This window comes from Citrus sinensis, chromosome 7 (genome assembly GCF_022201045.2).
Source record: "Citrus sinensis cultivar Valencia sweet orange chromosome 7, DVS_A1.0, whole genome shotgun sequence".
Classification (NCBI taxonomy): domain Eukaryota; kingdom Viridiplantae; phylum Streptophyta; class Magnoliopsida; order Sapindales; family Rutaceae; genus Citrus; species Citrus sinensis.
In genome coordinates, this window is record NC_068562.1 from 24,537,158 (window position 1) to 24,553,479 (window position 16,322).

General features: G+C 33.1%; 1 protein-coding gene and 1 non-coding gene across 3 annotated transcripts in view; both read left to right on the plus strand.

The window, feature by feature from the left end:
* LOC102618167 (callose synthase 5) overlaps positions 1-7,063 on the plus strand; it is a 44,857-nt gene extending 37,794 nt beyond the window's left edge. For both annotated transcript variants that reach the window (XM_052444448.1, XM_052444447.1), the window contains 14 exons: positions 163-272; positions 360-485; positions 558-626; positions 1,922-2,111; positions 2,201-2,312; positions 2,391-2,510; positions 2,596-2,711; positions 2,834-2,917; positions 3,180-3,292; positions 3,370-3,599; positions 4,530-5,342; positions 5,661-5,711; positions 5,813-5,998; positions 6,498-7,063. In XM_052444448.1, the coding sequence (XP_052300408.1) occupies positions 163-272; positions 360-485; positions 558-626; positions 1,922-2,111; positions 2,201-2,312; positions 2,391-2,510; positions 2,596-2,711; positions 2,834-2,917; positions 3,180-3,292; positions 3,370-3,599; positions 4,530-5,342; positions 5,661-5,711; positions 5,813-5,998; positions 6,498-6,728 (2,551 nt within the window). In that variant the 3' untranslated portion in view covers positions 6,729-7,063. The remainder of the gene's footprint in view (positions 1-162; positions 273-359; positions 486-557; positions 627-1,921; positions 2,112-2,200; positions 2,313-2,390; positions 2,511-2,595; positions 2,712-2,833; positions 2,918-3,179; positions 3,293-3,369; positions 3,600-4,529; positions 5,343-5,660; positions 5,712-5,812; positions 5,999-6,497) is intronic.
* Positions 555-634, plus strand: LOC112496434 (small nucleolar RNA J33). Its single transcript, XR_003062991.1, has one exon. It is a non-coding gene; the product is annotated as a small nucleolar RNA J33 (small nucleolar RNA).
* Positions 7,064-16,322: the final 9,259 nt, after the last annotated feature.

Genomic DNA, 16,322 nt, shown 5'->3' on the forward strand with positions numbered 1-16,322 from the left:
CATAAAACTAATCTCTGTTCAATCTTTCCATGTCTACAAATTTTTTGAGGTAGTCATGCTAGGACATTCAATTTACATTGGGAGTTACCTGACAGACTATATTCTCAATAGTTTATGTAATATGGCTTTGACAACCTAAATTAACTTTTCTGCAATGAACAGTGTCTTGACTCCATACTACAGTGAGGAGACGGTCTATTCTAGAGCTGATCTTGAGTTGGAGAATGAAGACGGTGTATCAATCATATACTATTTGCAAAAGATCTTCCCAGGTACGGGGCAAACTTTGATGGTGAAAATCTATCTCTAACAGTAACTTATTTTGGTAGTTAAATCAATTTGTGTAATGACTTTGTCAGATGAATGGAATAACTTCATGGAGCGACTTAACTGTAAGAAAGAGAGTGAGGTTTGGGAAAATGATGAAAATATTTTGCAGCTCCGTCATTGGGTCTCCTTGAGAGGACAGACTCTGTGCAGGACAGGTAATGCATTATTTTCTCCTGTCAATTCTCTCTCAGTTTTCTCTCTGTTACTAATAGTTAATTCTGCTGCAGTTAGGGGGATGATGTACTATAGGCGGGCTTTGAAGCTTCAAGCTTTTCTTGATATGGCTTCTGAAACCGGTAAGCTGATATATTTAAGCACCAGACATGTTAAGCCTCTTAGAGTGAATCGATTAACAGGATGAGAAACTAATGATTTAACATTTTTCCCTTTTTACTAATTCTTATGGATTGGATGAAAAATAATTCTTTAATGAGCTTTTCAACTCTAGGGATGAATTGGAAGAGATTTTGGTTCCTCCTCTCTCTTTCTCTCTCTCTCTCTCTCTCTCTCTATATATATATATATATATTCTTTCTTTTTATTCTCTATTGAGGTTTTCAACTCTAGTGATGAATTGGAAGATTTTTTTTTTTTTTGGTTCCTCCTCTCTCTTGTTTTCTTTTTTCTTATTATTCTTTAATGAGGTTTTCAATTGTAGGGTTGAATTGGAAGAGAATTGTTTTTTGGTTCCTCCTCTCTCTCTCTCTCTCTCTTTCGTTTTCTTCCTTTCTTTTTTCTTTCTTTTTCTTCTTTTTGGAAAAGAATGAACATATTATTTAATCAAGATTAGAAAAAAGAAAAGAATGGCAGTGCTAACAAATGTTTTGGAAGATTATTGAAATATGTGATTCAATCCTCCATATTCAAGCTTTTAACTTCTGATCCCATTAACTTTATTTACTGGAAGAAATTGGAATGGTTAGACATTCAGTAATGGAGGTCTGATTGTAAATGTACTTTCAGCTGAAAAACCAGAATGATTAAGATGATCCGGGACCATAGTGTTTATCGGAAATTGAATTAGGAAATTAAAATTTTCTTGATGAGTATAATATTAATCGTGCATGAATACACCGGAACTATGTTAGCTCTAGAAAACCATGGGCCGTTCTGTTTCCTGAACCATTTTGTTGTTTTCCTCCCCTCATTTTTTTAATTTGAAGGTACTTTTTACTCTTAGAAGGATGAGATTTTTCTCCTCATTTAAATTAATATTTACAGTTGAAAACAAGTGAATTCTTCCCCAAGCTCTGTTTACTGTTCTGCTGTTTACTTTGTTTAACCAAGCTCTGAAAATTGACTTTCAGTCTTAGGTATTTAATAAATCATTGAAAGATTAATCAGGATCACAATTTCGCCACTGAAAGATTGAGGTGAATGTTTTTGATTCACTGTGTTTAAAGGAACAAAAACATGCATGAAGTTCAAGAATTCAAGAATTTAGTGCCTCATACCAAAGGCCTCTACAATTTTCTTATGCACATACTAGTGATTTAGTTCATCCTTTCCTAAGATGCAGCTTAGTGTCAACTGAAGTGGCTATACCTGGGGGATATTTATGTTGGCTTCTGATGCTTTCTCATATGAGCAGAGATACTGGAAGGTTACAAAGCCATCACAATTCCATCCGAGGAAGAAAAGAAAAGTCAGAGATCCTTGTATGCTCAATTAGAAGCAGTGGCTGACATGAAATTTACTTATGTTGCTACCTGCCAAATCTATGGAAATCAGAAACGGAATGGAGATCGTCGTGCAACAGACATTCTGAATTTGATGGTCAAGTATGTTTTGTCTGCTGAAGTAAAAATGATTGTACAATCTCCCTGAGTTATTTTGTTCAAGACTCTAATTCATGTTGGTTCTTGTGTAGCAATCCATCTCTTCGTGTAGCATATATCGATGAGGTTGAAGAAAGAGAAGGAGGCAAGGTACAAAAGGTATATTACTCTGTGTTGGTGAAGGCTGTTGATAATCTTGACCAGGTAATTATCCTTTGAATATAGTGGAATTTTGGGCTTATGGTATTACATTTGCTGATTGGTTTTCTAAATCCTCTAAAGGAAATCTACCGTATAAAATTGCCGGGTGCCGTAAAGTTAGGAGAAGGAAAGCCTGAAAATCAGAACCATGCTGTAATTTTTACACGAGGAGAAGCTCTTCAGGCCATCGACATGAATCAGGTAAAACACTACATATTGGATAATTTGCTGCAATTGCAGTGTCTTCTGGGCAACTCTAATGATTTGTTGCACCAACTTCTTATAGGATAACTACTTGGAAGAAGCTTTCAAAATGCGTAACCTTCTAGAAGAATTTAATGAGGATCATGGAGTGCGTCCACCTACAATTTTGGGTGTTCGTGAGCATATCTTCACTGGAAGGTTGAATGAAAGCATTTTTGTGGTTTCTCCTCCCCACTTCCATGGGAACTATAACCTTTTTAATCCCGTTTAGATGATACATTATGAGTTAGTTCTGACATATTGTTTCATCTCTGCTGCAGTGTTTCGTCTTTGGCTTGGTTTATGTCAAATCAGGAAACAAGCTTTGTGACCATAGGTCAAAGGGTTCTTGCGAGACCATTAAAGTAAGTTTTGTCCATTGTACTTCCTTTTATTAGATAATAATTTTAGGTACAAAGAACTGCAGTGTTACTTCTTTTGAAGACACTGTAAATTGGAGTGGTAGGGGGAAAAGAAAAGGTACAAGAATGGAACCATAAGCTTATTTTGGTGGGATTCTTCTATTGTTTGAATTTCTGAATTTTATTTATTATGTCAATGAAGTCTCTCAATCTCATAACCATTAATGATGACAATGTATCTCAAGTTATTGTTTGTTGGTTTTAGGGTTCGCTTCCACTATGGTCATCCCGATGTATTTGATAGGATCTTCCACATCACACGTGGTGGCATGAGCAAGGCTTCTCGGAATGTCAATTTGAGCGAGGACATCTTCGCTGGTAAGCATCTAAGATATCAGTTTCTTAAGATGCAGGTTATTTTAATTTAGTTTTTGATGCTTATTTTGCTCATTTAGGTTTCAACTCCGTACTAAGACGAGGGAATGTCACTCACCATGAATATATTCAAGTTGGGAAAGGTCGAGATGTCGGGCTCAACCAAATATCCCTCTTTGAAGCAAAAGTTGCATGTGGTAATGGGGAGCAGACACTCAGCAGGGATATCTACCGATTAGGACATCGTTTTGACTTTTTCCGCATGATGTCATTCTACTTCACAACTATCGGGTCTTATCTTAGCTCACTGGTAATTCTCATTTTCTTGCTAGCTGATGATGACTGGACATATACATGGTGGAAAAAATAAAATAGTTTATTTTTTATAATAATTAATAATTCAAATATTAGTGGACCACAATTGGATGGAGAAATCTTTTATTAGAAACCTGAAATACAGAATTTTATAAAAATAAAGTAAAAAGCCTTATTGAGTTGCATAAATCTAGATGAAAAATATGTTAAAGGAAAAATGTGAAGAAGATGAACTAAGAATCATATGATCGATTTTGTACACAAAAGACCAGCTATAATTTATAACCTTCATTATTGTTTGTTTTCATTTCTTGGTGAAAAAAGGGCTTTTAGAGTTGATTCTTTTTCACCTATTCTCAAGTTCCACTTGATGCTATAATAATATTAGTGTCACAGCCTTCCATCACTATGAGGTGTATAAGTTCCCATTTCCATAGGGTTGAGTAGTTCACTTTAAAACAGTCATTTATGAGGAGGAAGTATTCTTATTGATAGTTGCTGACATTCTGAATGCATTTAAGTCTAAAATATTAGTCAATACCAGAAGTGTGCCCCAGTGAGCTAGTGAGAGAGAGAGAGAGAGAGAGAGTTCATCCTCAGAAGATTATCTTTGCATTTATCGGAGGGTTGTAATTTACATTTCAGACAATCAGAACAGTAATAATCAAGATGAATCCATACGGAGAATTTGATTTTGCATGCTGAAATACACCTTTCTCCCAACCAAAAATAAATGATTGAAAGCCCAATTTTCTGGCATTTAACTTTTATCTCTTAAACCGAAAGTCTGATATGAAAAAGACAATTCTGAATCTCAAGTAACTAAGCATTCGTAGCATAGGCTGCAATTGGAAAGTTTACTGATTTGGTTTATATGACTAATGGAATTTATTCAGCTAATGATAATTTTCATATTATCATGCAGTTGATTGTCTTCACAGTATATGCTTTCCTGTATGGAAAACTTTATTTGTCATTAAGTGGATTGGAGGAGTCGATAGTTAAGTTCGCTGAAACCAGGAAAGATGATCCTCTAAAGGCTGTCATGGCTCAACAGTCCCTTGTTCAATTAGGTCTTTTGATGACCTTTCCCATGTTCATGGAGATGGGACTGGAGAAAGGGTTTAGATCTGCATTGGGTGACTTAATCATCATGCAGCTTCAGCTAGCTACTATTTTCTTTACTTTCTCTCTCGGGACGAAGGCTCATTATTATGGGCGCACTGTGCTGCATGGTGGAGCAAAGTATAGAGCAACTGGTCGTGGTTTCGTGGTACGACATGAAAAGTTTGCTGAGAACTATAGGATGTATTCAAGGAGTCACTTTGTGAAAGGGTTGGAGATTATGATATTGCTTATATGTTATTCAGTATATGGTAAATCGACAAAAAATAGTACAGTTTTTGCGGTCATCACATTCTCATTGTGGTTCTTGGTGATATCTTGGGTGTTTGCTCCCTTCCTTTTCAACCCTTCAGGATTTGAGTGGCAAAAGATAGTGGATGACTGGGATGACTGGCAAAAGTGGATTGGCAGCAGGGGAGGAATTGGTGTGCCAGCAAACAAGAGCTGGGAATCCTGGTGGGAAGAGGAACAGGATCACTTGAAGCACACTGGGATTTTAGGACGCGTGTGGGAGATTATTCTCTCACTACGCTTCTTTATCTATCAGTATGGGATTGTTTATCAACTAAATTTGACAAAGAGTAGCGAAGCTGGTGAAGATTTGAGCATCATTGTGAGTGTAAATGAGCTCTTCCTTTGGCATTTAATCTATTTTATTTCAGCACTGTTTGATTTTACTTCCAAAGCACTAAAATAATTCCATATTATTTCCACCATTTGAAAACTGGCATAGTTTGAATTATAACATTGCAACAAACCAAAAAAAAAAAAAAAGAATGAGAAAAGGATGCGCATGCTTTATTGAGAGAAACATTGATTGAAGTTATAAATTTTTTAATGGTTTCCAAATATTTATTTTTTCGTTTCCAAGTAAACATTGGATTCTAAGTATGACATTATGCGAGTTGTCTAATATGCATTTGCGATTCAGGTCTATGGCATGTCCTGGCTGGTCATTTTTGCATTGATGATTATCTTAAAGGTTAGTGCTCACGCTTAAAACGCTTATTCTACATCAGGAATATCTGATTTCTGGTCATGGCTAGACTTCAATTTATTGACCGGTGCAACTTTATACTGCAGATTGTGTCTCTAGGTAGAAAGAAGTTCAGCGCAGATTTCCAGTTGATGTTTAGACTCCTTAAATTGGTTCTGTTTCTTGCTTTCACGGTCACTTTAGTCCTCATGTTTCTTTTCCTCAACCTCAAAGTTGGAGACCTCCTTCAGAGTTTGTTGGCCTATTTGCCAACTGGTTGGGCTCTTCTGCAGGTATTTGACCGATTTCCAAAATATTCTTTTTATGTCTTTTCTTTTCGTTTCTCTATGTAGTAAAGATTTGAATAAGGTCTTAAACGTCACACGCTAATGACAGCTCATTTTTTTAGTTTATATGCATTTGCATGTTGAACAATGATCCTTTTTAGTTGGATAAATGATCGTGGTTCATCCATCATGTATACATTTTAGCCGACATGTTGAACCATCATCTTCTTTGATACGATGTTATACCCAGTTGCCAATAAGAAGAGCGTGGTTCAGACATCATTGCATAAGTTTTGACTGTTTGCAGTGTTTTTAAACCTCTTTCCACTGATAAGTAGCTCTTTGGCTTGGTCATATCAGAACTATGAAGTTTCAATTATTATACGTCATCAAAAGAGGCTTCATTTGCTTTATTTCAATAAATATCTGAAGTAATATGAAATAAATCTCTGTTTACTTGAAACTGAATTCCCCGTTTACTAATCCTATATTGTCAAATGATCAGATAGCACAAGCATGCAGGCCAATCGTAAAGGGTCTCGGAATGTGGGGCTCTGTTAAAGCTATTGCGCGAGGATATGAGTACTTGATGGGGCTGGTTATCTTTGTGCCCGTGGGTGTACTGGCATGGTTCCCCTTCGTCTCCGAGTTCCAGACCAGGCTGCTCTTCAACCAAGCCTTCAGCCGTGGGCTTCAGATTCAACGTATTCTGGCTGGTGGAAAGAAGCAAAACTGAAAAACTAGCATTTCACGATTATTATGGTTGTAGAGATAAGAAAGCAGAAAACAGCAAAAGGGGATGTGCATGGTTTCATCAGTTTCAGACGAGATCAAACGTCGTGAAAGAGATTAATTCGACACCAAAATTTCTCCTCCAACTGCTCAAAACCCGCGTTGGAGTGCTTTATTAGAGAGTCATCGAACTTTTTGGCCTTTTGTGACAATTAAAAATCATCTACATTTGTTACTCTATTATATCAAATACTTGTGTATATGATCTTGTGTATTAGCAGCAATGTGCTATAAGAATCGTTATCTTGGTGACATTAATTTTTAATTTTTTAATAGTTATACCATGCTTGCTTAGTTTGTATTTTATGGGTTACAAATAGAATTTCATTGTTTAAATTAGAAATGATAAGATTAATAATTAACTGTGATTTGAACCAATCATTTACGGCATCAGTTAGGATTCACAAACTGACCATCCCATGCATAATATTATCATTTTGTTAATACCTGTGTCTAAAATAATACAATTCAGCGCAACAAAATCTGACTTCAAAACTTTCTTCAATCTTCCAATGACTACTATTATAATTAAAAAGTAATATAATACCGGCCACCATGCATCCGAAATCAAAACTATCATTGTTATTTCTTATGCCATGCGTAAAATCTAAGAGTCGTCTCAGAGGCCACAACCCGCGAGCTGCGCTTTCTTTTTATTCCTGTTGATGGTTTGCTATCTTTGTTTTGATGCAACTGCTTTGTTACATGATCAAAATGCAATTCGCTAGAGTTCATCTTGTTTCAGTTCATAATAATATTTATCATTTTTGTTGTAACACAAATCGTGATGTGAGATGATCATCTGCTTGAGCAGTGCATTGTAAGCCTCTGATTTGTTATCTTTGATGGAATCTCGATGTTGTCTCGGCGATTCCTAGGCCACGCTGGTGCTGATCTGCTGCTGTTCTGCACTGAGGTGAAGAGATTCTGTCTTTGAGTATTGTACGTGATCAAATAGAATACTGTTGTGTTGTCTTTGATTCTCAATCTAAAACCAAAATAAATGACCTATATATACAATTAATCTTGATTATTTCTGTTCGTATTCACAGGTACTAGTGAATTAATCTCATCATTGTCGGCATGGAATTCAAATAAATAGTCAACAACGATACACCCAGCAGCTGCCTAAAAAATGCCAAAGCATTGCCTACAAACTTCTGTCCTGGAACTATCGGTGTGGCCAGCTCTCGTCCCTGTCGTGTATTTCTATAGGCGGCGGCGGCAGCGGCAGCCAAATGGTTCTTCTAATTTCTTTGAGGCTGGTTTGCTAAAGGAGGCCTTCAGCAAAGTTCTTGCGCCATATTACCATGTTGCTGGAAGATTGGCAAGGGATAACGAAAATGGCAGAATTGAGATTCAGTGTACGTAATGGAGAGGGAGTCTTGTTTATGGCGGCTGAAACAAGTTTGTGTTATTGATGATTTGGGTGACTTTGAATCAATCTTCAAGCTTCAGAAACTTGTTCCAACAGTTGATTATATACTGAAGATATATATCTTCTTATCCATTACAGGTGGCACAGGTGAACAGTGATATTTATTGAAGCAGAAAAATCTGATAGGGCTGATACTCAGAGAAACAAGTTAAAACTGGTGTCCAGTTTATTCATTTAATTGAAAATGGAGTTCAATATATTGGCACCAGTTTTACCTTGTTTCTATCGACGCTGTCTTAGCACTTTGTCTCGATCTTTATCATTTTTCTTCCTCTATGTATAGACCATCAGTAACTCATTTCAAGTGGGGAGGAATTTGTCTTAGAGTTGGTCTGCACCGTACATTAATCGATGCAACTTCTACTTTCCAATTCATTAATGCATGGGCTAAGATAGCATGTGGTATCCTTATTAGCAATCCATCGTTCGTTGATCCGAAGTTAGTTGTAAATGTTGGGATCTCAACTTCGCCTAAATTTCATCAATACGACACCATCATCCATGAACAACTTCCCTACTCAAAAATTTTAAAAAAAAAAAAAATTCAATTAAATCCTAAGCCTATTTTCTCCCCGTTCCTCATTGCTCAAATCAACAAGCTTAAGGAGAAATCAAAGAAAGATCATGAGCCCACTATCAAGATTACTAAGTTTGAGATCCAAGCAGCACATATATGGCGTCGCATGTGCAAAACACATGGATTGTCGAATGATCAAGCCAGTAAGTTATACATGGCCATAAATAGACGATCAAGATTTAATCCTCCACTCCCAACTGGGTATAGTTGCCTTATCGGTTGATATCCAATCAGAACCATCGTGTTTTACAACAGAAAGAATTCATAAAACTTTGAAGCAAATGGATGATGAGTATTTGAAGTCAGCTCTAGCTTATCTATTACAACTACTTGATCTAATAGTTTTAAAAAAGGATCACACAGTTTTATGAGTCCTAACCTCAGTTTATCTAATTTGTGTCATATGCCTATTTATGAAGCAAATTTTGGGTGGGGGAGGCCAATATTTTTAAGGCTACTTGTCACTGCAGACGCAACAACACACATTTTACCAAGTCCTAGCAATGACGGCAGCTTATATGTGGTCATAGACTTGGAAATCCAACACATGAGTAAGCTCTTCAAGAAGAAGTTTTATGAGATCTCTCATCTCTGGCTAAGGGTCTTGACTAAAATTTTAATCCACCTTTTATGTGAATTTTATTGCCTGTACCTCTTCAATTGTGTGAAATTTTAGTTTGTTGTTTTTATGTTATGGTCTTTACCTAAACCTACCCAAGGAGAAATAATCCGATGAACCTTAAAAGTTATAGTAATAAAGTGTTTGTTGAACACTAATTGTTGTAATTTGTAAATTATGTTGATATGATTTTTCAATTGTATGATGAAATTTATGATATTTTTAATAATTTTATTAAAATTATTATTTAAAAATTATATTTACTACATACTATTAACTTTTATTTTATAATTACATCTTTTTTTTTCATAGAAGCTATAGCATCCAATCCCAAATAGGACTAAAAATAATCCTTTTACATATTGTTGTAATTTATTGTAACTAAGAAACAATTTCTGTCATGAAAATACTTTATAAATTGTCATAAATAGTACTAAAAACTCATTTGAGAGAACAAAAAAATATTTTCGAGTGTTTCTTAAAATGAAAAGGTTTTGTTGGCGTTGGTCTAATAGAGAAAAATGATTTTGTATTTTTTTCCTCATTCAGTTTAAGTTAGAAAACTTCAGGACTGGTTGGATAAAAATTCCCTAACTTGTGCCAAATCCAAACCATATAACTGTCAATTTATTGCGTAAAAAAAAAAAAAAGTTGTGTTTGGGTATTTTACAAATTACTAGAATCTAGTTAATAGCTTATAAGATGTTTCCAAAAAAATAAATAAATAAACTTATGTCCAAATCTTAAGTTAAAATAGCTCAACGCTATATGATATCAAGTAAAATCAGTAACGTAAGTGTTGTTCATTTGTTGAAAGGCATTTAAATAAATTATGCATATAGGAAGAGTTTTTTTTTTAATATATTACAATCATAGCGTTATTGATATTTACAATCAGAAATTAATCGGGACTCTCCTGAATAATCATATTACAGTACAGCCTAAATGTCAACCATCACTTAAAGCTGGAGGGAGATGGATTCTACACCAATATGGGGAGCCTACTAGCCCCCATTATATGTAATAATTAGGGTTATTATCATTTTACTATTTTAAAAATTGTCAAATATCAAATGACTACAACAAGTATTGTCTCTTATCATTTTCCTACTATATCTTTATAAAAATATCATTTTACTACTTTTCTGTTATAACCGTTAGTTGACCAGTTAGTTGACTAACAAAATATCAATTTCACCCTTTATGATTAAAAAAATTACTCGAAACTTATTTAAAAAATAAATTTATAATATATTTATTAAAATGGATATAAAATACCAACATAATTCTTTTTGCTGGAATTATGAAAATGAAGCTTATTTACAAAATAAATTTGTCTTATTATTTTTTTAATGAAGCTTTTTTTTAAATCATGAAGGGTAAAATTGGTATTTTATTAGTCAACTACTGGTCAACTAATGAGTAAACTAACGGTTGTAACGGAAAAGTAGTAGATATTTTTATAAAGATATAGTAGGAAAATGATAGGAGACAATACTTGTTGTAGTCATTTGATATTTGGTAATTTTTAAAGTAGTAAAATGATAATAACCATAATAATTAAGATTTGCAAAAATTTAACTGTGATTTGATGCTTCTTATTAATTCTATATTTTAAAATATAATAGTAGGATGTGTGATTTGTGACCCATAATCTTTACAACACAATTGTGACATGTGTTTTCTTTTGCAAAACATACCCAAAGCCCTTGATATATTAGCAAAAATTAATTTTTTTTCTCACTTCTATTTTAAAATACATTAAGACCTTCGATGATGTTTAAAATAGTAATACCTAGAGGCTAAAGTCACTTAAGCCGATATTATTTAGGTGTTTCTTAGACAGATTGTATAATGATTGACTATGAATTTTCACGCGTCAATGTGGTGGCACAAATGTTAGATGAAAGAATTATATGGGCATAATAAGTTTTGTTAATTGAAAGAGTTCAAAATGAACCCCAATGCTTCATAAAACTAGCAAATGATTAAGAAGAAAAGAATGCAAACCTTTCGGCCTCTTCGGCCTTTACATTATTAATTACTCGTTTATTTTGGTTTGGTGGTATATGCAAGGGGCTTTATATTTTTAATTATTTATTTATTTTCGCTTGGTAGTGTTAATAAAGCTGTAAAATTTAACAAAAATTAATTATTTGACACGAGCACAATTCGAATAAATTAATATAGGTCATCAAATTTGATATGATAATTAAATGGATTGGATTCGAATCGACACGATTTTTTTTTTCTTATCAGACTAAGGTTAAATATCTTGAAATCAATTTGTATATTCTCATCATCGAAACTTAAATATTGGACATTATTTTATTTTTTCTTTTAATTTGGGATGGATGAACATATATATAGTATTTCATTTATAAAATTCTATATAGATTTAGAACTTTTATAGTATAAATGTGTACTATTTTATATATTACGTATATGTATTGAGGTGCAAATTTTTTATGTAAATCTTGTTAAATATATAGATGTTAAACAGGTTATTGGGTAAACCCTTTTTTTTTCGTATTAGCTTAGGGTCTTAATATTTTGAGACAACTATTATATGGGTCGTATTTGGGTCAGTTTAAATTTGACGTGACACGAACACGACCATTAACCCGTTTTGCTAGTTTTAGTGGTATATGCAAAGAATTTCAACCAAATTCATATTTATTCAAATTTTAGATAATAAAAAACAAACGCTACCAAAGTATCACTATAGATAAGTTAGTAAATCACTAAAAATTATAAATAAACCATTGTAGAATTTAACAATATCACATATTGAGTGATATTTAGAAATTTAATACTTAAAACAAAAAGCTTAAATTGTGATATTACATAACTTAATCCCTCCTATATCAAATTCATGGTACCGCCACACCACTAGGCATATGAACTGCATTCCAGTTGCTTTGTTTATATAATGATGAATTTATGGGCGAAGTAAATACAATAGGAAACAATCTCATCATCCCCACCTTATTCTTATTTTTCATCCATTTTCTGGTACAGTAAGTGTTATATTAATGCATCTTGGCAGAGGAAGAGGAAGGTACAAACCTCAACAATGGCAGCCTTAAAGGCAGCAAGAAATTAATTTTTAATAATCCTGATTTAACATGTCAATTTTGCTTTTAAAGGACACCATTAAACATGGCCAAAGGGCCAGGTTGGCCATCAAAGGAAGGCTCATGGTGGTTCATGCCCATGTGCCGTATCTTCCATGTGCTTTGAGTCGTGTTGTGCCATGCCTAAGTTTTTTTTTTGTTTTTCTTAAGCCCTTGCACAACATGTGCATGTTGTGCCCAAGCATACCTTACCATGTCGTGCTTAAGAAAAAAATACAATATTTTTTTTAAATATTTTTAAGAGAGCATACTAAGTTGGTAATATACTTTTTTCAAGCTCATATATTTTTTTTGGGTCCATATGTCTTTAGTCAAATTTAATAGAATCAAAAGTTCGAAACTCAGGTCTATATTCAATAATAATAAACTAATGATAGTAAGAGAAAATAATACTAACTATTAAATTAGACCATATAGTATTAAAATTCTTTTTGAATACTTAACTATAACAACAACAACAATAATAAATTTTTCTTAAGGGTTAACTTAATTGTTAACTTGGACTTACATAAAATCATAGATCATAGTTCATAATAACATTAATACATACATGTTATAAAAATCACGATATCATCTATTCATTTAATAAAATACAAATGTAACACAATTAGAGTATTTTTTTTAAACTAAGAATTAAATGAATTTAAAAGACTTATACTAATAAAATATATTAAAAGGTTCAATTTCAAGTTATTTGTAAAATCATAAAATTAAGTTTACTTTCATTAAAAATGAAACATGCTTATTGTAGGTCTTTTCACATGTCGTGCTTTAGCTCATTTCTAATTATGCCATACTTTTAAGGTCTATGTGCTTGAAATTCTCCATCTAGCTTAGCCTACCTGCGTGCCTACTGCGTGCTCTACCAAAACATGTTTGTGTCGTATCATACTGTACGGACATGTGTCGTGCTTGTGCCGTGCCATGAGCCGCCAAGCCCGCTAGCCATCTTTAGACACCAAATTTATTCACATAATTATGATGAGGATTCTTGCCTGCTAGCCATCTTTAGACGCCAAATTTATTCACATAATTATGATGAGGATTCTTGGTCCTAAGAATTCCAAATAGAAGACAAGTGGCATTATACGTTGGAAAATCAAGAGGATTAAAGTAATTGGTATTTGGATAGTGGGACAACTAGCCACATCACCAATATGACACACTATGCAACCCACAACAAGTACAAATGCTACTCTATTGTCAATTTGGTTTTAGATTAACCATATTATTTGCATCTGTATGTGAATTTTAGCAAGCCAACTGATTACGTGATATGCTTGTCTACAATTACGTATTCTTCATAATCAAGAAGGCTAATGTCACTACCTAAAAATCAACATTGGGCACAAAGGCTACTCCAACCCATTAGGAATGTATTTCAAATTTCATGGTGGACCCAAACCACTATGCTAGAGTAATCATTGTAGATTGTAGTTTAAAAGACACAGATGAAGTGAGACTTAATTCGCATTAAATCCTCGCTCAAGCCTAAACAAGAACATTAATATATAAGAAAATCCTTGTGGAATGAGCAAATGAGAACCAACAATTATAGAAAGCCTATAAAGACCTGATATTGTCTAGTGTTACATTGGGTGGCAAGATCAGTATCTTTAATCTAGTGGACAAATCAGTATTTGAATTTGGTGGCTAAATCTAGCATAAATCAATAAAACCTTCAAGAAGACATGTAAAATCCTAATTTTGACCCAGCTCTTTTCCTTCCCCCACAAGGTAGATACTTCGTGGCTAAAAAACCTTATTTAGAATACAAATCCCAAATTTCTAACTCAATTAGAAAAATTACTCGATTCTATCCTTAAAATATGAAAGAATCCTTAAACCTTACTTTGTGCCACTAGGATTCATGCTACCTCATAGGAGTGAGATTCTGAAACTTTGTCAGTTAGGTTTACCACTGAAACTTATAAATACAGCACTCCATACAGTATCTAGGATAGAATAACCTACCCTTAAGCACTTTCCAGAAACCTAATTTAGCAGCCTAAACACCCTATAAGTAATAACCTCTGCAATTGTCTTCTCTCTTTAATCAAGGATTGCTCTTCGTCTTGACCAAAGAACCCTAGTTTAGATTTCTTCAATCTTAAAAATAAACTAGTCGTCCTTGTCATTCCATCGCCATTAAAACATCTTTCTTGTTTTAGAGCAATCCTTTGTTCTCAGTCAAACGCCTTTAAAACATCAAACCTTGACCTTAAATCCAAGGAAGTGTTAAGATAATATTCTTGAATTCACCACCCCAATCCTTTTGCTCTTGCAAACCAGTGTTACAAGCACCCTAAACACAATTCTATCACACTTTATGGGTTTCAATTATCTCCAAATTCCATATTTAAGCCTTAAGCTTTGTTTGATATAACTTTTTAAATAAAGCTTATTTAAGTAGAACTTTTATTAGTAAAATTTTTATAAGTAGAGCTTTTACTTAAAAAAATTTAGTTGTTTGGTTGTCAATGAGAGTTTTTATTAAAAATTATAAAATTACTTTCATTCGCAAAATTTTTAAAGTTATGTTATAAAAAGAATGAAATAAGATTGTCAATTAAGTAAAAGATATTTTAGACAATTTAACATTTAAAAAAAATTTAACCTCTACTTTCAAAAATCCAAAATTTGAGTTTTTACTAATAGAGGAAAATAATTTATTTAATCTTGAAAAGCTCTACTAAAAAAGCAACCAAACAAAAAAAAAACGATAAAAGGTTATTATATTAAATAAATAGTTATAATTATTATATAAACTATACCAAATAAGCACTTAAATCGCGTTAGGGTTTTTTCTTAGTTTTTTGCCTTATTAGTCGCTAAGGTAGGATTCTAAATCCTAGTTCTCCATTATTTACGAGTATAATCTAGCCCCATACTACTACTCACAGCAGGGGTCATTACTATTCAATCCCATATCTGCTATTCAACACACAGCCATAGTCAAAGCTTCAACATGAGTCTATTCAGACAGGATCGGCGCCTTGATAACCTTATGAATCTTAGTCTTTGAACTATCTACGGAATGACGGATTAGCATACCACATTCAGCCCAAGTCACGGATCAGACCCAATTCTTATTCCTAGTTAAACAAGGATTATCTCCAATTAATATAGAGGAGACACATGGACGAATGGAAATCCTACCAGAACAACACTATATCCAAAAAATATCTCTATTAAATATACTTATTTCTTAAACTATGAAACTGAATCCTTTTTTTTTTTTTACTTATAAAAGATATAAATGTCAAACAACTATATTTAAAATATTTTTTAATTTATAAAAATAAAAAAATGCTACTTATATTTAGATATTAAAAAAATAAAAAAAAAACAAATATCTCATTTAAATATTCGTCTAAAAACTCATTTAAAATTCAGTTAAATTCAAATATATTCAAATTTTAGACCAAAAAATAAATGTCACCTAAGTATTACTATTAATTTATAAGTTAGTAGACCACTAAAAGTTGCAAGTAAGCCATTAGAAAATTTTAAACAAAATCACATGTCGAGTAGTAATTATAATTTTAATATTTCAAAAAAATTAAATTGCGATATTGTATAATTTAATGCCTCTGTATCAAATTCCTAACACGTCACTGGGTATATGAATGCATTCAAGTCGCTTGAGTTTGTATGTACTGTTGAATTTATGGGTGAAGTAAATACGATAGGAAACAATTTCCTCATCCTCACCAAATTCCTGATTTTTGTATTAATACATCTACGCAGAGAAAGAGGAAAATAGA